General features: G+C 41.2%; 2 protein-coding genes across 3 annotated transcripts; one reads left to right on the top strand and one right to left on the bottom strand.

The window, feature by feature from the left end:
• Positions 1-683: 683 nt before the first annotated feature.
• On the bottom strand, positions 684-13,942 carry nptxrb (neuronal pentraxin receptor b). Of its 2 annotated transcripts, XM_032563737.1 has the most exons (6): positions 13,398-13,942; positions 12,469-13,205; positions 8,201-8,594; positions 6,127-6,368; positions 5,009-5,188; positions 684-2,438 (listed from the first exon to the last, which is right to left on the bottom strand). In XM_032563737.1, the coding sequence occupies exons 2-6, from the start codon at positions 13,198-13,200 to the stop codon at positions 2,193-2,195; spliced, it is 1,794 nt and encodes a 597-aa protein (XP_032419628.1). In that variant the 5' UTR covers positions 13,201-13,205; positions 13,398-13,942; the 3' UTR covers positions 684-2,192. The 2 variants fall into 2 exon arrangements, with proteins under 2 accessions (XP_032419628.1, XP_032419629.1); XM_032563738.1 differs by lacking the exon at positions 13,398-13,942 and having other exon boundaries at positions 12,469-13,384.
• A 2,831-nt stretch (positions 13,943-16,773) lies between these two features.
• Positions 16,774-22,218, top strand: LOC116719352 (uncharacterized). Its single transcript, XM_032561852.1, has 5 exons — positions 16,774-16,841; positions 20,099-20,311; positions 20,387-21,436; positions 21,538-21,706; positions 21,787-22,218. The coding sequence occupies exons 2-5, from the start codon at positions 20,101-20,103 to the stop codon at positions 21,920-21,922; spliced, it is 1,566 nt and encodes a 521-aa protein (XP_032417743.1). The 5' UTR covers positions 16,774-16,841; positions 20,099-20,100; the 3' UTR covers positions 21,923-22,218.
• The last annotated feature ends 2,921 nt before the right edge of the window (positions 22,219-25,139 follow it).

The following is a 25,139-nucleotide window of genomic DNA, read 5'->3' as shown; positions in this document are numbered from 1 at the left end:
CGGGACCAGACAGACTTTCTGGGGTTGTCTCTAATGAGCGCTGCTGCCATCTCACACAGACGCAACACGTGTTGTCACGCTGTAAACATGTTGTTTATGTTGTAATCTGACCACAGCTAAGTGCAACTGCTCGCGCGCCTAAGCCTGCGGGGAGATCTGGATCACACTTTCTCATTGCGGTTTTCATGTCTGCAAGTCCGCAAACGGTCTTGTGATGGTTTTCACATTTTCATTTCTGTTTATTTTGAAACAGGGGCCCCACACAGAAATGGTTCCCGATGACGCAAACGAGGTGATGAGAAAGAAGAGAAAAAGAAGCGAAGGCGATGATTTAGAACAAAACGTAACAGAGGATTTTTCTTTTTTTTGGCTGGAAAAGCAGAGCTGTCATCTTTCTGCATAGTGTTGACTAGATAATTGGTCTTGTTGTTTTGAATAGATTTTCTTTTTCCCCTCTGAATAAATTAAAACACTATTTGAAAAATGATTGCTCTAATTTTGTCAGGTTACGTGTGATTTCGACTTCAAGGGAAAAGCTAGATATGCATAAACATGCAACTCTCCTATTACAGTGTGAAGTCAGTGGAAATGGGAAATTGAGAAAATCAGACACAACAGCGGACGAAAGGGTGCAGCGTTTCAAAAGCATCTTTTCTGTTTATTTGCTTGTTGTCTCTTTTTTCTTCTTCAGTGAGATAAAGGCGTTTTTTTTTTTCTTCTTCCACATAACAGCCAATTATATAACAGATTTCTTCATAACTCAAGAATCAGTCCAATCAATCCATTAAGCATTTTCTCTGAGAGGTTATAATTTCCTACTGAAATATTTCTTAATGGGAAAATCTGACTCATTTGCAAGTTTGTCTTTTTCAATTCTCTTTTTACAAACAGGAAACACTCATGCAGACATACTTATTTCATCTGGTTTTACATTCAGGGAGCATCACAGTTTCACCAAACATGCCGCGACCGCCTTGTGTCCGACGCGCAGTCAGGGAGGCAAAGTGTTTATTTTTAGAAGTCAGAAGAGATACATGTGTTGTGCAGCAGCAGATTTTAATTCGTCCCCTGAACGGTGGGACGGTGAAGTATGAGACGTTCTTAAGGGCGAAGCAGGAGAGCGGACTGGGACAGAGCGACATTACCAAGAGGAACTTCACACTTGCACATTGAGAGTCAAACGTTTTACTAAGTTGTGGTGTGCGCTATAGAAAATCTAAAATCACAATTACTCAACAGAATCATGTACATTAAAAAATAAAAAACAAAAAGCAAAGAAAAAACAAAAAACAACTCTTTATTTTATAATCTTAGTGAAAAAGTCAAAAAAATGAGCACAAACGCCGTGTCAGGTTTCATTTGAAGCGTTTTAAACGAGCGTGACGAGCGGAGACAGAACCTGGTGTCACTGTGCCGCCTGAGAGACCTTAGGAACGGAATAACTGCAGCTTCCTACGTAACATAACCACACAAAGCCTGTACAATCCCCTAAGGTTACATGACAAGACGCGTCTCCGGCTGCGTTTCCACTGCAAATGTGCGCAAAAATGTCTCGATTTTCTGCCAGTTGTCGGGAAAAGAAACACAATTTCGCAATTGCTGTGTTGCCGTCAAATAAGTAACGGCATTGAAATCACGCGAATACGTTTGTTCGCACAATAAGTCAATAAAAGACATGCCGTATTCGTCCTCATACCACCTACAGTGTTCCTGCTGTAGTATTGCGAAATTTTGCAACTCATCCTATCGCAAAACGTTTTTTACTGGAAAACGTAAGTTTCAGGGAAATTGCCTCTAGTTTCCACTAGGCTAATTCCATTTTGCGCACTCTTATGGTCAATGGAAACGCAGCTTTGCTATAAGAAACGTCCTCATTGAAACTGTAAAAGCCAGAAGATGATCCACTGTGCTGCCTTTGCAAGCGATTCTGTGACTGAAGGCGCTGTGTCTCGCTGCAGAAGTAAACACATGTGCGTGTACACCAACACAAAGAACAAAACGAACACACCACTCTTTACAGCTCGGTAGCACAAACCGTTCAGTTGACCAGGAAGTTTCCCCGCCCGCCTTGAAGCAAAATATACTCTAAACTCTGGTTTGGTACACCTTTAAACATCAGAATGGACTCCTACGTAGACCGCCAAACAGAGCCGTGTTTGGCTGGTTTCTCCCTCCCCCCCACTGTGAAGCGTTCACTGCTTGGGGCCAGAGGGGCTGGATCTCTGGGCGGCGTGGCACGGGTCCAGAGACTCCTTGGTGGCGCCGTTGTAGACGTCTATGTCCTGATCGGTCCAGGGGGCGATGTTGCCCAGCGCCGAGGAACTGCAGTCGGCGAGAGCGGCCACTTCGGCGGGCTTCAGCACCCGGTCCCACAGGTTGAACTGGGACAGCTCCCCAACCAGAGCCTGGGAGGCGTCGAAACGCCCGCCTAGCGTGTCCTGGGGTAGAAAAAACAAACAATTGTGACCAACACGCGGTACAGGAATATACGGACTACAACAAATAGACTGAGAAACACTTTCTTCCCCACAGCCGTCAGAGCCATTACTCTCTGCCGCCCCCCCCTCCCACACATATCATAACCTCGCAGTCACACATACATATCCCCCACCCCCACACAGCCATATTGTTCTGCACTTTGCACTGTCACATCATCTGTACTTTGCCATAATTGGACCTGCTGCTACTTCTTTGGTGTGGTTGAGTGCCTTTAGTTAATTTAGTTGTATATATTGTTATTATTATTATTGTGTGTTTGCTTATTTTTACTGTATATATTTGACCTTTTGCACGGGAGCTGCAATGGAAATTTCGTTGAATTCTGTTCAATGACAATAAATGCTATCTAATCTAATCTAAATGGCTGAATGCCAGTTGAATGTTTGCTTATTTCATCTTAAGCAGTTCTTTGCCAAATATATTCATCCACTGAACTTTTAGCAGCACAAACTTATAAGCAGTTATGCTAGAAAAGCATAAAAAATGTAGGAAATGACGGAAATGTATCTCATTTGTCTGCGACTCTTATATACAGTAGAAGTGGGTGACTTGATCCAAAATATCGAAAATATTGCTATCAGTATCGGATTGATATCAGCTTGATGCTTTAGTTTCAGATTCCCTGTTGAAATATGTATTTCATTTTAATATCGCAGTTTCTCAACCTTAACTCGAAAACAAAATTGTTTTGATTTGCTCTCATATTATAATTTTTTTTGCACTTTATTTGGGAATAAATGCACAAAAACTTGTTCTACTTTTCTGTTTGTCATGCTGACATGTTAATAACGTATTTTATAGGCACCTATAAACTTTTTCCAAATTCCGTCTAAGGCTTTAACAAAATAATTAAAAGGAAAGCCTACAAAAACACCTAAATGTCAAAAGCTTGATGATACATCAGATCTAAATAATAAAGAGCACTGATACTGATACTGGTATCGGTATTGGTATCAGCGATACTGACCCTTTATTTACTTCGGATCTTAAGAAAAATAATTATGAGCTACTTTTTTATACTCCTTTATGCAGGATTTACATTTTGTCTGAATAACAAAAAACTGTGACCATCAAGGAAGAGAGGTTAAAAGACGATCATCGGAGTTATACCAAACTGTGTTTTAATCCTTTTTTATCATCGTCATCAACTCACGCTTACACTGACCTACTGTAAGTCTGTCGCGCTGCGATGCTGTCAGGAAACCGGTCTACTACTGTGTCCTCTGACCCGGTTAAACAGTAATGAAAAGGGATCAAAATCCCAAGCCTCGCTCAGAAGCACTGATTTATGATGATTCTACAGAAATAAGATTAAAAATCTTTATTCTACTCCAGGGCTGCCTCTTGTGGTTGTGGGTTGGGGGGGGGTTCCAATAAGATCTAGTCAACACATCCACACAACAACAATCCATCAGCTGTTTACAGCAGAGATTAATAAAGTGCTAGTGCCATCGAAAACCTACCCATCAAATCAACTTGTTTAGCATTGGCGCATCGCTTTATTGAATTGGAAGCCCTGCTGTGTTCTTTACATGTACAACGAAAGGACGATGCGACGCAGAATGAGCGTTGGGTTTTTTTTCTTTGACAGCAGCGAGGAGGGATAACACAAGATTTTATCCTGGTTACGTAACGTAGCTGACTGACTAATGAAGGAGGGTGGCAACCAGCTGTACGGATCAGCACCGCTGAAGTTCATGAGGCACCGGCTACTCATCTGCTGATCAGAAGTCCTGTCTACAGGGTTTCTGCGGACGTTTGATGGTCTTAAAGTGACAGAAATTTACATTAGAAAACAGCATGTTTTGTGATTCTCTCTACAGCCACATTAACCCACACAGTGAAAAAGGTTTTGTTGCACAGATTGCGCCCAGCCTCGTGTGGATGGGCAACAGAAGTGAGCCAATGATTAAGACGAACGTTGTCCGGCCAACCGGCGTCAAATTTACGCTACCTCATGACATACATAAAAAAAAGGTCGCTAGCTAGCTAGCTAGCGAGGGTATATTAGCAGCCACTACTAAACACGAGGTGGCCTAAACCACCTCGTGTTTAGTAGTCTACCTGTTGGTTTTTTCAGTTAAAGATTTCTGTGGCATTCAAACTTTTGCCTGACAGGGAAAAAAAACAACATAGAATGTAGCAGATTAATGCTGCAGTGTGTCACTTTTACAAAGATGCATATTTGTTTAGACTGTCGCCATGTCGTGACAGTTTGTTATGAGACAGATCATTTTTTCTATGAACGTCACATACTACAGCTTTAAAAGTCCCGCCACAACAACATTTAAGAATTATGATTAACATTTTTAAGGCCAACTTACACTTTTTGAAAACGCATTCAAGACATCTTGCAGCCTTAATTTTAGATACATGAATGTAAGACGTTTCTGAGGACACGCTGACACCCTGTGTCTGTAGCTGTTATTCATTCATTCATTACAAAAACATCATTTCCACAAAAATGGCCTATTCTCCAACATTTTCTCCATCCATCTGTCCAGCCCACCTGCTCCTGTCCCAGTATAAGGACTCCTCCAGGCTTGATGGGATGCCAGGCAGCCAGTCCCTCTCCTCTGCCCTTCATCTTGCCCCCCTGGTAGGCCTTCCACACCCCGTCTCGCAGGGTCCAGCTGACGCAGATGTGCTGCCACTCATTCTGGGGTAGGGACAGAGGGAGCTGTGCCACCTGAAGGTAAAAAAGAAACAAGAAAAAAACGTGATGGTGGCGAATAACGTTTGTTTCACCTCCTGCAGCTGTAAATAGTAACAGTTGTCTTTGTTGACATTTTCTTCTACTTTAATCAAAGTGAGGCAGGTAGCTATCATATGGCTATCACATCATGTAGTAACTTAACAAATATAGAGGTGATGAAATGCACAAAGTAAGCGTACATGCTTAACTGCACAGTATAAGAATGCAGAGTTCAAGTATTATTTTGTCTTTCTGATTGGATGAAAACAATCCGTCTGTTAATCGCTGGTGGTGAGGTTTTTTTATCTACGCTTTCGGTTGCGAACGCAGTTGCTTGCATGTTAACAAAGTACTTTTCATACAACAGAGACATAAAAAATAAAAAAAATCGCACAACTTTTTGGCCCTCTTGGTGTTCCATACATGAGAAGCAGGAACGTCAAGAGAGGAGCGCAACGTGTCCGACGTCGCAAATTTAGCGACCGAATGTTGAAACATAAAACGCGCGACACCACAAGTTATTGTTTGCTTACAAAGACTTGAGCGCTCACATCGGTTTCAGCGCACACTCAGGTTGGTGGCACGAAGACGACGACGCAGAAACGCAGCTTTTTTTTTAGCTAAACTGCATGAAAAGTGTTCAAACGTCTCACCGTGGAAGGCGTGGGTGTTAAAACCCCCATGGCTGCGAGGCCCATCGTTATTTAGCTTTAGCTCAAAGAAACCTCTAGGACACCTTTTACCTTCAACTTTTACTTTGCTCAACTTCAGCAAAATTCTTCCGTAGCGTGTCATTTCCAGCCCTGTCGGATCGGTATCGGTTGAGACTAAACCTCAGATATTGGCATCGGTATCGGAGAAAGTGGATCGCTGCATCCCTGAGGGTTCAGCAACATTTAACGACTGATAGGGGTGAGAAAAGCTCTCTCTACCTTGTCATTTATGAGCAGCTCCACAGGATTGTGGACTCCCTGCAGCAGGACCAGCTCGTTGGGCTGCCCGGGCACGGAGTACGAGAAAGGGGTCCCGATGCCCCCCTCTTTGGGCTTGAGCCATACACAGGCAGTGAAGGCGTACATCTCGGTTATCTCTCTCCTCACCAGGCCGTGCATGTAGCTGGTCCGCATGGGGAAGGAGAGGACGAAGCCGTCGGGAAACGAAGGCTCTGTCAGTGCTTTGGAGACACAGAGCAAGGGAAATGAAGAGAGGTCGTCAGAGAGCAAGACGCAATGAGAAAGAGGGGCTGACAGGTGTTTACTTCAGTGACAAACCTATTTATTTCAGTAATTTCCCGTAATAGTTTATTTACCCTCATTGCAGAAACTTTTGTTATTTAAATTCATTCAAAGTATCAAAGTACCATTAAGGCATTTTTCTCTTCTTATCCAGTCTTAGAAAGTTTGGGAAAGTACAAGGTTTCATTTCAGCATTTTCTTATAGGACTGGATCAATGTGGAAAATGAAAATAAGAGAATGGAAAAAAAATATTTGTTCTTCCAGGCTTTACTCCATGCTCCATTACTTTAAATGTTGTGTTCTTTCTTCCATTCCTTCATTCCTTGTGTCACTATTTCTTTACACTCTTTCTTTTTTGACTCCTGAATATTTCTATCCTTCTTCCTTTTTTTCTGTCCTTCATTCTTCCATTCAGTCCATCTTTCCTCTTTGTTGTTCCAGTCCTTCCTTCCTTTGTTTATGTCCTACATCCTTTCCTTCCTTGTACCCTTCCTTCTTTCTGTCCCTCCTCAACTTCAGCTGAGTTTATTTAATATAGCCAATTAACTACAATTGGTAATCTTGATGGATTCAATTCAAGCTAAAATTATTTTTAAAATAATATTAATAATTAACAACTTTATTATTGCTGTTATAATTTTATTTGTCATTTATTCATTGTTATTTTCATATATAAACCTAAAAAAAAAAAATCCAGAATAAACATCTGCTAATTTGAATGGTAGTGCTTAAGACCGTTTTGTGCACATTGCAGCTGTTTACCAATCTGCTCCTCATAGAGTAACACACACATTAGGTGGCTAATTAGTTGGGATGTCTGCTGCGGTAGCTAACCTCCAGCTAACTGCTCAACTTCGGGGTAGTTTATCAGCTGTAGCAGCAAAGCATTGATACATCATCGATAAGAGTGATTGGTAGCGCTACTTTTGTTTCTACACCAGAACAACCGATTTATTTACACCACTTTTCCAAAGAGCTGAACAATTCTCTCTTGTAAGAAAAGAAAGGGTGACGACGTCCTCTTTTACTTTTAGTGAAAACTTGGGTCACTGATCAGGTCACTTAGTCATATTGTTTAGGAGACAAGTAAAATGGTAGACAAGAGTATTGGCCAAAGCATTGTTGAGGACGCACGTTTCAATTAATTAGGTTGTTTTGGGTCTGGGGGGCGGTTGAAACTCCGGGCAGAATCTGATCAATTCACAAAAAATAGCCCCCTCCCGTTTGAGGGTGAAATTTAGAAAATGTCTGTGGTTTTTGGGTCTAAATGGAGAATAAAATAGCATTGTGCGCTGGAAATTGTGTTTTTGACGAGATAAAGGATGAATGAGGACCCACGGCTACTGCACCTTGTCGGGGATTAGGTAAGTGTTCTTGAAGCTTCCTGCCGTTGCTAATCTCTCTCTTTATCCTTTAAATTCCTAGATTTTTGTTTGAAATGTACCTATTTATCATTTTTCGGTTTTCCAGTGGTTTTCTGCCTTGAGACCTGACGAAACAGAGGTTTAAACGACGAAATTAAATCCAAACTTAATGAACTCTATTTATAGCTGTATTATTCCCTGCTTGACATTTCCCAACCCTCAGCCCTCATTAGCCATCTTATTTTCATCCACAGAGTGTGTTTTCCACTGCTGTGATGACCCAGTTCACCCGCGGCGCTCGTTAAACTTTCATTTCGGGCGCCGCTCTTGGTGCTTTCATGTCAGAGCGCGCGGATGCGGTTATCCGCTTCCTCGCGGGTATCGGTTTACTCCCACAGACACTCACTGTGCTCCAGCTCCATGATGCGGTGGTTGACGGAGTCGATGCCCTTGTCGATCTTCTCGTGCTGATCTTGCGTCTCCTTCCTCATGCCCTGGCGCTCCTTCTTCAGCAGTTTTATCTTCCTCTCCAGTTCCCCTTCCAGGTCCTCCACCCTCCAGACGCTCTTGCCCCGGCCGGGGGAACCTTTGGAAGAGGTCGGCCGGGAGCCGTGGGAGTGCGGGGAAGCAGGACCACGGCTCCCCGGGGCACCCCGCGCTGCTGGGGATGGGGAACCGCCGGCCGACAAAGCTGGAGTCCTGCCAGTGTCCCCGGTCTGGGTGTTGCTGCCGCCGTTGCTACCGCTGCTACCGACGACCGAAGAATCTGTGAGGTTCAGGGCTCCGGGACCTATCTCCGCCTGTAGAGTGGAGGGGAAAGATATTATTCTTTAGCAGTGCGGAGAAGCAAAAGGTCAGACACGTACAGAAGTTAACAAAGAAGAAGGGAAAACAACAGTTGTACTAAAAGGCATATATTATGTAGAAACAAAGACAAGGCTTTTACCAGCAGTTTCAGCTTGATGACCTTTATGCAAGGCCAAACAGAAAAGTTAGAAGAATCTATGGCACTAAATTGGGGCCATAAAGTTTGTTCAAAAGAGAAAAAATTTGAAACTGGAAAAAAAATTTGAAGCTGAAATATCATTTTGAAACTGAAAAACAAAATCTGAATTTGAAAAGCAGTTTTGAAATTTTTTTTTTTCAGTTTCAAATCTTCTTTTCAATTTCAAACATGTTTTTTCCGGTTTGGGTTATTTTTTCAGGTACAAATTGTTTTTCTTTTGAACAAACATCATGGCCCCAATTTAGCTCCGTAAGACATTTGCGTGTATGGATGACATAATAAACCTGGACAACAGATGATATGAAAATTACAAACCTTACAAATAAACTGATATTAACTTTCGACCTAACTGAGTGGCTCAACTTAAGGAAACCCTCCAGCATCTTTGCTCTTATTTAAAACGTTAAATCTGATCCCCGGTTGTTCGATTTGAACAACCTTTAAAGTTTTTACATTTTTATTTCTCAGAAATTGTATCTGGAGTGGAACTAAGTTTTTTATGGGCTCTTCATTTGATGTTATAGGATTTCATTTCCATCAAGCCATTTGTTTGGTTTGATCCATGACCTTATAATGACAGATTTTGGATTAAACCTCATTGTGTCAAGCCTTTCTTAAGATTAAATCTTACACATAACAATGTTCTAAACTCATTTTATTGGTCAGTGGTTGTCTACAATTTCTGGATATGAGGGGGGGAAAACACACTTCCTAAAGCTGCTATTTTTTTTATTTTTTTTGCAAAGTAAGTGTTTTAAAATGAGCTGCTGCCGTACTGATAATCACTCAAGCCGTTAATAAGATGCAGAGCATAAGCTGCAGAAAATAATAAATAACGTGTCTGCGAGGTTGATGTAAACAGAGGCAAATCCGCAGGAGTGGATGAGACGTTTGCGAGGGCGATGTGTAATATCAAGAGAGTTGCTGAGGCGGTGTATCTCCACATCAAGGATATAAATTCACACTGATGGAGACAACCTTGTGACTGCGCTCACCGAGGGCTGGCAGCGATGCAGCAGGGCTTCTGTGTGTGTACGAGTGTGTGCTTAAGACTTTCTCCACCTTGCAAGGCCCATTTTTCCCCAACGTTGTATGGATTTATGAGGTCCGACGCGATAAGAAGAGCTGCAGTTTTTGGGTTGGGTGACGTCGACAGCAAAGTTTTGATGCGAGTTTATTTTGGGTTTAGCGTTAGGGCCAGGCTTCAGAAATGAACGGAAGTCGATGTGAAGGTGGGAAAACAAAACATGCGTGCGTGTGTGTGGATAAACGTCTTCTGTTTCTCAATCTCAGAACACGCACGCACACGCCTTCGGTCTCTAAACCCCGAACCATCTCCAGCAGCCTTTATCCCGTCCGGCCAGCTTCATGTTTTATTTACGACAATGTCCGAGTGTTGGATGCTGAGCAGGCGGCCGACATAATGGGAGGTGGGGCGCGCTGGGATGTGAGGGCCGGCTTACATGGAAAGATTTCCCCCGAGTCTGTGGGAGTGGGAGCAAGGCATGATGGACATTTGTGTCAAGACGAGTTGGTTTGTAGAGCGGAGGGGGAGGAATAAAGACGGACAGGCAGCCTGTGAGATGATTCAGTTATTTCTCTCGCTCAAAATATATTAGCCTCATTTTCCAGCAGCTGCCCAATGCATAAGCAAACTAGGATGCTACTTCGGACCTCCAGGCCAGCAGGGGGCGCTTGACTCCATGCGGCGTACAGACGTCAAACTGTCTTTGAATAATGAACCGACTTTAAAATTTGCTATGAATGTTAAAAACACAACCAAGGGCGTAAATCCCATCTCATCATTTGGGGGGGACCATAAACAGGAAAATTTCTTAAGAGCAATTTTGAGGGGGTCGGCGAAGTTCCATTGAAAAGTTTATAAACCACATTCAAGCTGCAGGACCAAAAATGACTAGTAATGCACATCAAATGGTTGTTTTTTTTCTCAGTAAGCAGCCTGCAGAGAAGTAAAACTAAAATTCAAATGTTGCTTAGATACGAGTTTTACTCAGTCTGACTGATCTAATCTCTGCTACACCTTTACAAAAATTTAAGGTTCTAAATGCAAAAGCTTTAACGAGTAACTGCTCTTAATAAAATTCCTCATTAACATTGATTTATTGTAATGGCTCCCAATACAAGTTATGGCCTATTTAAATTATAACTTGTTAAGTTGCTTTATTTTTAAGCCTTTTTTAGTTTCGTCATGTCCTGGGTGACGGAGATAGAAATTAATATCTGGGGAGTATCATAACTTAAAGGGAGCACTTGAAGCACGAGAGTTTATATAGAAAAATATTCCGATTTTATTTTGTGGTTTTAAAGGCTCTACGTTGAAGACAGTGAGAAATAAAGTCATAACTTTTTGTCAATTTCTATCTGTTCTCGGCTCCCACACACAGAGCCGGGTCCACTTGCTCCCTCCCGTTTCAAACTCTTCTAATTAACCAAAAGTTAAAGAGCTAAATATGAATGAGATGTTTGCTACCTTTGACAAAAAAGCTCAGGTCTATGAAAGCAGTGTAGCAGTTTTGCTAATGAGGCAGCTTATCAAGATTCAGTCAAAGTACCGAAATAACAAACTGCAGTCTGATTTTTATTGTTAATGTGTTTCTTCCCACTGAGCAGTGAAAGTCAATAAAATGTTTACATGTCTTTTGCTGTAAGTATTTACTTACTGGAGGGGGTTTTACTTGTGATGCAGAGCCACAGCTAACAGTTAGCTACTCACTCTGACAGCCTGTGCCGTTCGGCAGCTGTTGCTCCGCCCACACTTTGGACTGAACCATTGTTCTAATAATGGTAGGGGGGGGACCTAAAAATTAATTCTTATTTTTTTCTGAGATAAATGGCAGATTTATTTCGTTTTTTGTTTCTTTTGCCTTTTCATATTGATTTTATTTAAATGCAAACGTTTCTTCAATTATTTTTTTTTCGGGTGGGGGGGTGGGGGGGGGGGGGTGATTTCTAGACTTTTCCAAGTCCCCCCCTCCCCTCCCGGGATTTACGCCTATGAACACAACTATACATCCAGCTCTAATGACAAGAACAAAACGGGAAATTTTAAAAACTACTTTAGCTAAAGAATTAGTAACCAGTGTAGAATAATCAAGTCGAGGCTTCACTGTGTTTTATGCTAATCTATAAGGAGGTGAAACGGCCTCAAAAGCGTTAAAAAATTCCCCTTTTGTGTTTCGAAACTAGATTGAAGGTTTGATGATTACAATTTTTGTAATTAATGATTACGGGAAACACTAGGTAAGATATATGACAGGTTATTAAAAAAAACATTTGTCTTTTGAAATGGCCTGAATAAAACCAAGAATTGGGGAAGAAAAATAATTAAAAGGACTTTCTTTCAAAAATTATGGATACCATTTGTTCCAATCACCTAATTACTGAAATCAAAAGATTTGGGTTGTGTAAAGTTTTGATTTTCCACGATAAAAATGATATCATGACTTGGTTTTAGAGTGTCACTCCGGGGTAATCACTGTCCCCCATTTTCTGCCCTTTCCAGAACTTTATAGAGACACATCTTCTTGTTCTTCTTTCAAAGTCACATATTTTATGAAAGGCAACAGGAACGTTTAGCCAACTTTTAAAAAAATGTATTTTGGCATTTTTATGTCCCTCCCCACGCCCTCCAACGAAGGCCTACATACCTCTAGCTTTTCGATCCGGTCCTTCAGGTCCATAATGGCCCTGGCCAGCTCCTCCACCGCCCGGGCCGTCTGCAGCTGCGCCGCCGAGGTAGAGCTCACGTCGTCCCCGGCCATCACGCGGCGGTTCCCGCTCCACACCCCGACGCTCCGCGCAGGCGTGGTCCTCTCGTCCTCCAGGCCACTCTCACACTCACTCAGCTTTCCCGTCAGCTCTCGGATGGTCCGCTGGTCCATGAGGATTTGGTCGTTCTGCTGTAAGACCATCTGCCGGAGGTTCTCCGCGGTCGTCCGGAGGTCTTCGTCTCCGCCGTTCCCGTACGGAGGCTCGTCCGCCTGCTGCTGCTTCTGCTCCCGTTTCTGCCTCAGATCTTTGGTCTTGCACTCCCCAACAGGCAGAGGAGTACAAATCAGCCGACTGAAGCTGTACTGCTTCGCCGACCCGCCTGCCGTCTCCTTCCCCAGATTCAGCTCGTTCAGCGTGGGGACCTCCAGGTCGATGCCGCCCAGCCCGTTGTCCACTTCGTAAGAGCCCGGGCCGTGCAGAGCTCCCAGCGGCCCGGCGTGAGCCACCGACCCGGACTCCAGAGGCTGGATCAGCGCCTCCGAGGTCATGGTGCCGTTATCGCCGGCGGTCACGCCGCGCTTTCGGGGATAGACGCTGGCGATGATGCAGATGACCGCGCCGAGGAAGGCGAGAGAGCCCGCTCCCACCAGCACCACCACGAACTTCATCACGCCTGTGAGAGCCGAGGAAAACAAACCGGATCAATCGCCTTCACAAACATGCAGCATCACTCCGCACCGCAACGAGCAAGGAGGACACGCGCTTACACGTAAAGAGCCTTACAATCACGACAAAATCCAATAAGTGTTAACGAAAACAAGAGGTGTTATTATTATTATTTATCAGGAGAAAACGTGACGCTTACGTCGACTTCAGCTGATTCCAGAAGCGCTGCTGCGTCCTGTCTTTCGTTCCTCCCTCTCGAGTGTGATATCGACGGCACCGCGCTGTCTCGACCTGCGGGGATGCTCTCCGTCTCTGCGTTGCTAAGCTGCTCTCTCCTCCGTGCGTGCGTTGCCATGAGGACGGCTGCTGGAGGAGGAGGAGGAGGAGGAGCGTGACTGGTGAGAGTAGAGGTGAGCCTCCAGCAGAAGCTGCGCGAAGCAAACAAGGCCGTGATGGATCTGTGGGCGCGCGAGCGTGTGAGAGAGCGCGCGCGCGAGCCTCGCCGCGTGCATCTCTGTTACTGAAAGGGCGCTGGAAGAAAAACAGCAAAAGGCTACAGCCGTGGACGCGGAATGTAATGTTCATCTGAGTTGGTTGTTTTAGTTTTGGAAAGAAAACATTTTTATTTTTATTTTTTTTACTTAGTCAGCCGAACTGAGGTTGTTTGAAGCCCTAAGCAGAATTTAAGTTGGAGGGACGTAAACCACTCACCGCATCAACACTGACATGTCGTTTATAATATGGGGCTCCCGTGGTGTCCAAAGTGTTACTCCGGAATATTAAAAAAAAGATAAAAAGAAAATGTTCAATTCATTAAAGTCTGTGTAATTAATTAATCAAAATTAACTTGTTAAACAGAAGGCTTTGCTTTTAATTAAAAGTAAAGCCTTAACGAAGTACAGTTCATTAAAACACATAAAGTGTCCCATATCCTGCAGTAGCTTCTGACAACAGACTGAATATTTTTCATACCGAGAAAATGGAAAACCCTCAGTGATTTACAGATTTATTTTCTACAAAACCCAAACAACTTTGTTCATTTTGTGGATATATTGTGTTCAGTTTAGTGGTAAGCAGCTGAAAATAGTTCAAAAGAAACATTATGATAATACAATCCTGGGAGATGGAAGATGACATTAGAGCTAAACGGCAAGCCAGAGCCACACTGTAAAAAAAGTCAGTAAATTTACGGTAAAAAACTGTAAAAAACCAACAGTTTTTGACCGTCGTATCCAAAAACATTGCATTACCGTAGAAATTACATGGAACTACCGTAAGTCGAAACTGCAAAGAAAGTCAGTAAATTTACGGTAAGAAATGGTAAAAGACCAACAGTTTTTGACCGTCGTACCCAAAAACATTGCATTACCGTAGAAATTACATGGAACTACCGTAAGTCGAAACTGCAAAGAAAGTCAGTAAATGTATGGTAAGAAATGGTAAAAGACCAACAGTGTTTGACCGTCGTATCCAAAAACATTGCATTACCGTAGAAAGTACATGGAACTACCGTAAGTCAATACACATATATATCATGAATTCTTGACAGTCATGAGCAATAAAAAAAAGGATTGTAAAAATAATAGAAATGGTAAAATCCATAGAAAAATTGTATTCTTTACCAGTAATTAATAATCAATGGTACTAATTTCCCAAATTACAAAGTTTGTTGAAGTTAATCAGCAAAATGTTGCATAGAACTACATTACAATAATTGATTTCTACAAATACATCTTAAAATATATTACTCTCTTCTATTGACTTGTAGTGCAGGGGTTCTCAAAATGTTCTGCTTATAAATCTATATATTGTATTTAGTAAATAGTTATAGGGTGACTCAATCATAAGCATTTTAAAACAATGCAACACAGTTGCTTAGCAAAATAATTGCTTTCATTATTTAATCATTTATTGGGAAATATTAATATATTTATTCATAGTTATTCATTCAAGCTTTCTCTTTTTACTCATAAGGTTCTCCATACCCAGTGGCGCAACTGCACATTATTCAGGTGGATGCTGCGCCCCTATGCGTTGCATACACTGCATACCCACTTTTTGCGCCACTGTCCATATCTTTCAGGGGTCACATCACAATGATTTTCATCTTTCGACTCCCTACCTCGGGAATCCTGTTCTAGTCAACATTTCTAAGATAAATAGAAGCTCTAGTGACCGTTCATTGAACGTGGTCTGATAGGACCAGTAAATGGTAATGAGGGAGGGTGAAGACATGCATCTTGGGTGGTGAGACCTAAACTCGAACCTGTGACTACAGCGTCAAGAACCTTCTCTGTTGTGTGTTACTTCTGAGCCACCGCAAGGGTACTGCATGTTTAGGCTAACAGAGAATTGTTTCTGAGTGACGTCACCCGTACAAGATCGCTCCTCCCCACTCATCTTCATGTGTCCCCATGACATGTTTTATAAACAGAGTAAGGACCATACGCAGTGTTTTGTTCATTCGCCGATTAAATAAAAAGAAATAGAATAATAGCAGCTACAGTGTGTGAAGAGCATTACACTCACTGAGACTTGAGTCCTAGTGTCCATGAAAATGTGTCGTTCAAAACAATCAAATCGTGCGTAAATATTACACCACTAACAGAATTTACATGTACCGTCAATCCTTACATAAACACAGAGTTCTCCATTTTCTGTTGAGTATTTAAGCACAAGCGGGACAGCGGTTGCAATCGATTACCCAAGTTGCTTGATATGTTAACTGCGGTTTAGTTATGATGCAGTCTGACGGTGGGAGGTCTCTTGTCTAAAAAGGTCCGGAATATAATTTACATAAGGACGTAGTTGTCTTTAATACCAAGAACATAGGACAAAAACAGAAGAGATTTAATCTTGACCACGTGCCGACGATCGAACCCAGGTATTCTGAAGGAGAAGTGCAGACAAGCACCAGTGTGCTATTTTCCTTCAACTCGAGTGAAAGATTCAGATCCAACTACTTGGCACATCTCCTGTACATTAGCACCTGACAGGATCCTGTTGGCATTAAAGTGAAGTGCAGCACAAATGTCCTTGTATTAATGACTGGTGTGAGGGCTGAAATTATAGATAAAACGGAAAAAAACTGGTGAAAAACAATAAGATTTGAAAATATAATAGCCCGAGAATTCCAAAACATCTAATTGTAACCCTCTTCATACAATGAGAACGTATCGTTGCCTCGGGGCTGGGGGGGTTGAGCGAGTGAGCATCGCTCCTTCACCCCGCCCCCCAAGACAGCGCTCCTTCCTCTGACGGGGGTGGGGCGCCGATTTATGTTTTCGCGTCCACCTGAAAAATGTGTGGTTGCGCAACTGTGTTTACCCTTATTAACTTCCTTAGAATTTTCACTCCTCCCACTTTCTTAAACGGGGTCTTTTGTGAAGTGCGCATGTTCCAAACGCAAGTTAACAGTGCTGAAAAAAATAATTAAAATATATTTCATTTTATTTTTATTACGAAATGAAATACATATTTTTAAAATTTAAAATAGCACAGCATTTTGAAATAACCTATTAAATAAATAAATATATAAGAGATAAATCACGTTTCTGCCACTTCCGGAGCAGAAAACCGCTGCTCTCTGTCTTACTCAAAGGGAATAAGACACCTCTCAGGTTCTGCCCCGTGCCGTTTCCAGGTAAGGACCTGCTCCGATTAAACCCTAATTTACTAATCTACAAAGGAAATGTTTACTTGCAATTTCTGTGGCAATTTGGCTAAAACATTAAGACTTTATTTACTTCATTGTAAGCTACATCGAAATGAGCCGCGATGTTTATTTAAATGCGCTGCTGCTGGTTGCAAAGACACGTTCTTGCGTTATGAAGCGTTGAAGGCTCATTTTTATCGGAAACACAACACCTCTGGTCCTAGTAGCGTCGGAACGGTTGTTACCGACTTTAAATGCTCGTTGGCATTGTGTGACCACCAGTGTCAAACTACTAAGGCTCTAATAGCTCACTTGAAGCATCATATTGTGGAAGGGCGTGTTGTGAATTGTCCTTTCAGAGGATGCAAAAAAGTTTTTCATGTGAAGTCCTCGTTTACTGCCCACATTTCCCGGAAACACAGAGATCTTGCAGATAATATCCATGACTCATACAAATGTTCTGGTTCTCAGTCATTATCTGTTCACAATGATCCAGATAACATCGAGTCGCAAGGAAATGAGATTATTTTACAGACAGCTCCAAATGAAAGTGATAATGATATTACTGAGGATTTCAGTGATCTGTTTTTTAGAAATGTCTCTCTATTTTACTTGAAATTGCAAGGGCAGTTTCTATTACCAGCTTCAACCATCCAGAATATTGTTGAGGAGATACAAAATATACACGAGTTGGGCCAGACATACTGTTTGAGCAAACTTTGGTCACTGCTAAAAAATGAGACACCATTATCAGATGAAGACATCACCAACATTTGTGAGTCTGTCAAGGGATCTGATCTATTCTCTATATGCCATACTGGGCCGATGAGGACAGCACACTCAAGAGTGCAAACCTTCAAAAAAAACTTCAACTATGTTGAGCCTAAGAAAATATTTTTAGGAAGAGATGAAAACAGAACAGATAGGTTTGCCTACTATGTTCCTCTGAGGAAGACTTTGAAATGTTTGTTGGAGTCTGATCTGTGGAAGAAATCAAGGCAGCACACGTCTGAGTCTCCTTCAGACATTTTAAGTGACATTAATGATGGTCAGATATACAAATTCAACAACTTTTTTGTGGAGAATCCATCATGTCTCAAGCTAATACTGTACCAAGATGCATTTGAAGTGGTTAATCCTTTAGGCTCAGCAAAGACGAGACATAAGATATTAGCCGTGTATGTGTCTGTTGCCAACTTGCCACTTCATGTACGGTCTGACACAGACCACATGTCACTGGTTTTATTGTGCAAGGAAAAAGATTTCAAGGAATTTGGGCATTCTAAAGTTCTTTCTGAGTTACTAGAAGACCTGAGGCTGTTGGAGGAAATTGGGATTGTAATGGTTGATGAAACGGTAGTTAAAGGAACTGTATTTTGCATTGCTGGAGATAATCTAGGCTCACATTGCATTGGTGGGTTCTCTGAAAATTTCAGTCGCACACAGCATTTCTGCAGATACTGCTTAATAACCCGATCAGAATTTCAGGGTGAGGACCCAAATGTGTGTGGACCACTCCGCACTATTGAGAGGTACAACTCTGCTCTTGATGAACTCCAGACAGCTGAGGAACCGGACGTAGAAGGTGTAAAGTTCAGGTCAATATTTAATTCTTTGAAATACTTTCATGTCTGTCTTCCAGGTTTACCTCCTTGTCTAGGTCATGACCTCTTTGAGGGAATTGTATCTTATGACCTGGCATTGTACCTGAAATATTTAATTAAGAAAAAGGGATGGTTCACTTACTCCACTTTGAACAGGCGCATTAAACAGTTCAAATATTGTGACTCTGATGCCTCCTCGAAGCCGTGTGAAGTCACTTATAACGCAGCAAAGCTCTCAGGACAGGCTACGCAGAACTGGAACCTTCTAAGGCTGTTGCCCCTCATTATTGGCGACAAAGTACAAGATACAGCAGATGATGTGTGGCAGTTGACTCTCCAGCTGAAAGATACTGTAGAGTTGATATGTGCTCAGAAAATTTCTTTGGCTCAGATTGCATATCTTGACGTTGTTATTCAAGAGTATTTGGAGACAAGAAAAGCGCTTTTCCCACAATGTAATCTAAAACCAAAGCACCATTATTTACGCCACTATCCAGCTCTGATTATAAAATTTGGACCCTTGATTAGACTATGGACAATGCGTTTTGAAAGTAAGCACAGTTATTTCAAGAGGTGTGCTAGACATTTGAAGAATTTCAAAAATCTCTGCCTCACCCTCTCTGAAAGACATCAGATGTTGCAGGCTTATGTTTCAGCAGGCCAAAGCGGTCAGACTATCTTACAGATTAAGTCTGGTTCTCCTTTTTACTCAACATTATACAGTAAATCAATTCAAGATGCAGTTAGGCAGTTTGACTTCACTGAGACCAACACAAATGTCTCATTTGAAATACTCTACAAGGGAACGTCTTACAAAAAAGGCCAATTTCTTGTAACAGGGAGCATGGAGGCAGTGGAGTTTGGTGAACTACAGCTTATATTGATAAATAATGAAACTGTCCATGTTCTGGTCTCGGTGTATATAGCAGAATTCCTTCCCGAGTATCACATGTACTCTGTTAGGAAAGATGATGAAAAGATGCAGTGTCTAAACATCTGTGACTTGATAGATTTCTATCCATTACCATCTTACATAAAGAATGGAAACAAAATGGTTCCACTGAAACACAGTGTGCTGTCACATTAAACCGGGGTTTTGAAAAGTTAAGTCCAGGACCCATTTGCAGCCTTTTGACTGTTTTTCTTTTCTTTTATCTTTTGCCAATGACGATAATCCCCTAATGAAACAGTTTTACTAATCCAGCATGACTGATGGAGTCTTTAGTTTTAATTAAGGCAAAATGAATGCAGAAAACATTAACTATTACCACAAAACATTGCCTACACATTTAAAAGTTTAAAGTATCAAAACTTTTTGCATTCTCTTGTGAGGACCACATGTATCCAGCAAGCCCTGCTGCACCCAGATTTACTTTGAATGAATTTATTCAATTTTGGAGACCTTTAAAATGTCCATAGTGGATCACTTTTTCTCAGTTGAGTAAGAAAAACTGATTAGTTTTTCTTTTTAGCCTCTTTTTTTCTATCACTTTTTTTCTTTGGCCCTTCACTTCTTTCAACTTCAATATTTTGCACCTTAGGACAGAAGGTTTGGACACCGCCATACTAATGATGTTTTGGAAGAAGTCTTAGGTTGTTATTTTTGTGTTAACTGGAGTTCTTTAACTGTTTTGTTCTCAGATATGGATGATGACTCCCGAAGCCTCACACGCAGGGTTATTTATGAGGGGTTGGCAGATCTCCCAGTCTCAACTCTACAGACTTTGGAGGACACACTAGAATCTTTGGGGGTGGAGACCAATGAAGATTTTCAGTATATTAATGAAAATGATCTGAGATCTGTACTAACACCAATTCAAGCAAGGAAGTTACTGAAAGCTTCGAAACAAACCAGTAGGTACATTATTACAGAGATATAGCAGCCTATCTTTACCTTTTGTTCATTACTATATACCTTTTATCATATAGCACAGACCAGTGGAATTTCCAGTGAGCCATCTCTGTCGTTGTCATCTCCTTCTACAACCAGCACATCGTCTGCCTCTTCATTTTCTATACATTCCACGCCAGTAGATTGGGTTGACACTTTTCAAATTCCTTGGAACAGGTTTCCAGAGAACTTGATTGAGTGTTTTGAGAATGAGGCAAGGCCGAAACCCCACCTTCGAAGAGAAATGATTCGGATTGTTGTTGCTTCAATGATGGAGGTGTGTGCTTCTCCTCGCAAGCAAGAAACCACAGAAGTGGCGAAAAAATTGATAGCAAAATATCCACTTTCACTCCAAGATATTATTGAAGGTGATATAGTGGGCCCAGGGTATTATTCACTCGTCAAGCAACTACAAAATCGTATAGAAAATTTGAGACGGGTTTCAAAACCAAAAATAAGGAAGCGTAAAAACATGTTAGATGAAGATGGCACAGTCCCACCAGAGCAAAATGCAGCTGTTCAGGACATTTACGGTTGTATAAAGTGGGACATGGAAGTCATGCCAATCCAGGAGACAGCAGAGACACAGAAAGAGAAAAAAGTCAAATTGAAAATGCTAAGTGAAGAAAATAACTTAAATTCGGACGAGATAAGAGATCTTATGCAGAGAACCTACTACACTCAAAGGAAAGAAATAAACCAGGGAAAAGACCTACAAATTATGGTGAAGGAGTGGCCCTTCCTGTTTCAGGAAATTGGTATGACGATCCACTTCCAGGAGCTTACTGGAGTAAATCTACTAGAGACTTTCCATAAAAATCTCGAAAAAAAGGGTAAAAGACTTCTGGACTACTTAAGGACTGTCTCGGCCCACAAAATTAAACGAGTTCTTCAAACTGTCCGAAACCTGGATATTCTGAGAGGACAGGTCCAGGGCTGCTCTAAAGAGTTGAAAGATCTTGTCCTCCTCCTTCTGTCTCATTTCAATGACAAAGAGGAAACCCTCTTCCACTATGTAGATGAGACATGCCTAGCAGGAGAAGTAAAAGTGGACAACTTGCCTGTCACACCATGCTTGATTGTATGTGGTAAGTAAATATGAATATTCACTGAGTAATTTTAAGAAAGAAATATTACACTGGTTAAAGTTTGTATAAGACTAATTGTTTTCTGGAATATTTTTTGCCAGGAACCTCCTGTTATACTTCCAAGAATTTTATGCTTGGCATTGACGGCAATGTTGTGAATGACCAAATACCAACCTTCACATCCGCTATATGTCTAATGTTAGCAAGTTACTTTTGCTTCAACATTCATTATCCGACTCATCTGGCCTCCACACTTGATTTCATTCAGAGGTAATATTCTTTTGTTTTCCTTCCCTCATTTAGATGAAGTCATATTTCATTACAGTGGTTGATTTTCATGTATTGAATAGGTGCTTCCTAAACATCAATCCAGACCGGGGGACAAAAGTTGAAACCAAGAAGAATAAGAAGAACGTGTCAGTGAACCCAAGGGTCCTTACCCTAATCTCTGAAATCGCAGATCATGAATGGAGAGGGACATATTAAAATGGACATAATAGTCCAGCAGAAATGTAAATTCTGATTTCTTACACACCACTTATAGAGCAGAATACAAATTTCACTGCAAGAATATGGTTTGCAATCTGGATGGATAGAATTTACATTTAGTTTTCATATTTCTTAGTTTTAGGATCTATTGAATTTATTTTAACAGGCTTGCTGTATGTTTTGCGGTAATTATAAATGCCTGAATATGTAGACAAGTTCAAGACAACAGCTACTTTTTTTTCCATCATTGTGAGAGGCTGTTCCTTTAGTTCAGTAAAATGAGAGAAGAGTGACTTGTATTATTTATTTTAAAATTGTAGATTCATTTAATTTAGATGCTCCATTAATATCTCAGCCAGGACTGCAACTAATGATTCTTTTGGCTATCAATAAATATGACAATCATTGACACCCATACAAAATTGCACTGTAAGTCAGTAAATTTACGGTAAAAAATTGTAAAATGCCAGCAGTTACTGACCAGAATATTCACAGCATTATACTGCCGTAGAAAATACATGGCATTATCATAACTGAATAAACATATATCCTAAATAATTGTGACAGTCACGAATGTAGAAAATACAGAAATATAGTGTAAAAATATAAGTAATTGTAAAGTTCTTAATAAATTGTAATATTGCCAGCAGTTAATTACCCTAAACTTAACAGTAGCAATCAGCCAAAATTACAAATTTTGCTGATGTTTAGATCTACAATGTAAAAGCGTAAACAAGACTGCAAAATAATTTTTTACAAAGAACAGAATGCTGGTGTGATATTTTGGTTTCTTTTTTAATAATGCCTTTAATACACCAAACTGAAATCTCAGCAGTAGACCAGGCATCGATCTGGCGATCCACCGATTGCAAAGCAAACTCCTACAGCCAACGCCACCATCATTTATGAGAGCATTTGATCATTAACATTAAGAGAACTGTATGTTAGCCCCTCTTGCTTGAATGAAGCTGAAGTTGGTTTCCAATTGCTGCTTCCAATTTGGGAAATGGCTAAAGGGCAATTCCACCTAATTTTTCACTGCAATCAGCATCTTTAATTTACTCTAGCTAAAAAACTACAACACCTAGACTCTTCAAATCTGGACTAGATTATTCTCAACTCATATCAGAATATTTAAAACCAAGTGTGGGATTTGTAAAACCTTTATCTGATTTGTGAAACTTCAATAAAGAACAATTCTAGTGTTATCCAAAATCATACAAGTTGTAAAGTCACCCATCATTGAAGTTTCACAAATCCCACACTTGGTTTTAAATATTGTGCTATTAGTAGAGAATAGTCTAGAGCAGGGGTCCCCAAACTTTTTCCTGCGAGGGCCACATAGCTGTTCCTTTCTCTGCTCGGGGGCCGGTCTTAGTTTTTGGAGAAAGATACCTTAGAAACTTATTGTCGGCGGCGGGGGGGGGGGGGGGGGGGCTGTTCTGTCTTTGAAACTGTCGACGGGGGGGGGGGGGGGGGGGGGGGGGGGGGGGGGGGGGGGGGGGGGGGGGGGGGGGTTGCTGACTACGACACATTCGCGGTCGCTTTTAGATAGATTTTTACCCAGAATGGAAATGGAAAAAACCGTGAGTGAAACGGTGACTGGGACTGACTAGTATATATTTGAGGGAAAGTTAGTTTAACATCTGCTCAAGAGCCCCCTGGTGGTTGAAGAGAAATCCACAAACCAGAAAATACAATATATGACAAAATACACTGAATGCTCTCTGGTATGAGGAGGCGGGCCAGATCCGGCATTGCCAGACCAAATGACGCAGGCCGTAGTTTGGGGACCCCTGGTCTAGAGAGTTTTTCATTTTGTTATTGTGATAAATAGTAGGGTTTACAGTAAATGGAGACTGTTATTTGTCATGTAAACAAATAATTATCTAGTTTGCATTGCTGCTTGATCCTTCAGCATCAGCAGCAAGATTCTTTTAACTCTGTTCCTGTAGTGGTGTCCTGAACTCAACACAGTAAAGTCACTGTGCTAACTAAGGTTGCTAACTAGGGTGCTGAGAGCCCAGTAGGCCTGGTCCTTGTCAAGATGCTGCTACTGTCTTTGAAATCAAATTTCTGCTATTTTTGCACGTTCAGGAGGAGAAGGGCAACACATCACAGGTGAGTCCCTTTCACGGTTTCAACTGTAGTTAGCTAACTTTAACCAACTGACAAAGAAATGTGTAGTTTCTGAGCCATGCTGTTTATGTACATGCACTGCAGCTAGATATTTTTACTATATGGAACATTTAATCTTCACAGATGCAACACTTCCATTAATGTTTCTGTAGGAACGGCTGCATAGATTATATTTCTGGTCTACTTCAGACTACATGTGCTTAAAGTTATTGTTAATGGCAGAAGCAACTTTTTCCAAGTTTGGTTCAATAATTAATTTGAATTACTTTGAGTGTGAAATGTTCATGCATGCAAGTTAAATCTCTGAAGAACATGTTAGCTTTTGTTTCAATACTTTGGTAATACTTAGAAGTATAAAGCTTGGCATCAGAGATATTATTTAATATTTTCCTTTGACCTCTTGACTCTCACACCCAAAATACTTGCACTAAAGTCACTGGGTCCATGACAGTTGAAGGATTTGAAGATAAGAGAATTTAAATATTAATATTTTACAGCTTTTCTCAGTTTGGGTGCATCTCTCAGAACAGAATTGAAATTCTTAAAACTACCTGTTCAATCTTCAAATTACTGTGTCACTTCTGCACATCAAAAACATTAGTTTTGCAAGTTTTGCTTTTGTACATCATGTAGCTGGTTATGTACACTTCTATGCTTTTATAATTGTAATTTGCCTTTATCGTCTTGATCAAAATATGTTAACCCTCCTGTTGTCCTCGGGTCAAAATGACCCGCCACTGTGTTAAACCCCCCCCCCCCCAAAAAATCCCCTAAATGTAATTTTCTTAACTTGAGATTTTAAGACTTTTCCTAGATTGGCCCAGACAATAGAAAAAGTTCAGTGTTGCTTTTATTCTCATTTCCATGTAAGCTGTACAAAAAAAGGTACAAAGATGGTCTTCAGGTCAAAATGACCCGTGAGGCAAATGGAGTTGAAATCAAGGTCACAGAGTTATTTACAAACCATAAAATGTTACAAAGTTTTAGTTGTGTCTCAGATCAATCAGTAGCAGAAGTGAGCAGAGAGTGGAAGGCCAATTTTCCGAGCCACAATGCCAGTCAAACTCTTTCACAC

This window comes from Xiphophorus hellerii, chromosome 5 (genome assembly GCF_003331165.1).
Source record: "Xiphophorus hellerii strain 12219 chromosome 5, Xiphophorus_hellerii-4.1, whole genome shotgun sequence".
In the NCBI taxonomy this organism is placed as follows: Eukaryota; Metazoa; Chordata; class Actinopteri; order Cyprinodontiformes; family Poeciliidae; genus Xiphophorus; species Xiphophorus hellerii.
Note: the sequence above shows the minus strand (reverse complement) of the source record. Positions and strands in the feature narration are given on the sequence as shown.

Excerpts from the sequence above, each read along its gene's own strand:
- nptxrb (XM_032563737.1), bottom strand. The coding sequence starts at position 13,200 with ATGAAGTTCGTGGTGGTGCTGGTGGGAGCGGGCTCTCTCGCCTTCCTC. Across the intron at positions 8,595-12,468 it reads ACCGGATCGAAAAGCTAGAG|GCGGAGATAGGTCCCGGAGC; the intron begins GTATGTAGGCCT and ends TCCACTCTACAG. Across the intron at positions 2,439-5,008 it reads TTATACTGGGACAGGAGCAG|GACACGCTAGGCGGGCGTTT; the intron begins GTGGGCTGGACA and ends TTTCTACCCCAG.
- LOC116719352 (XM_032561852.1), top strand. The coding sequence starts at position 20,101 with ATGGATGATGACTCCCGAAGCCTCACACGCAGGGTTATTTATGAGGGG. Across the intron at positions 20,312-20,386 it reads GAAAGCTTCGAAACAAACCA|CACAGACCAGTGGAATTTCC; the intron begins GTAGGTACATTA and ends TTTATCATATAG. Across the intron at positions 21,437-21,537 it reads ACCATGCTTGATTGTATGTG|GAACCTCCTGTTATACTTCC; the intron begins GTAAGTAAATAT and ends ATTTTTTGCCAG.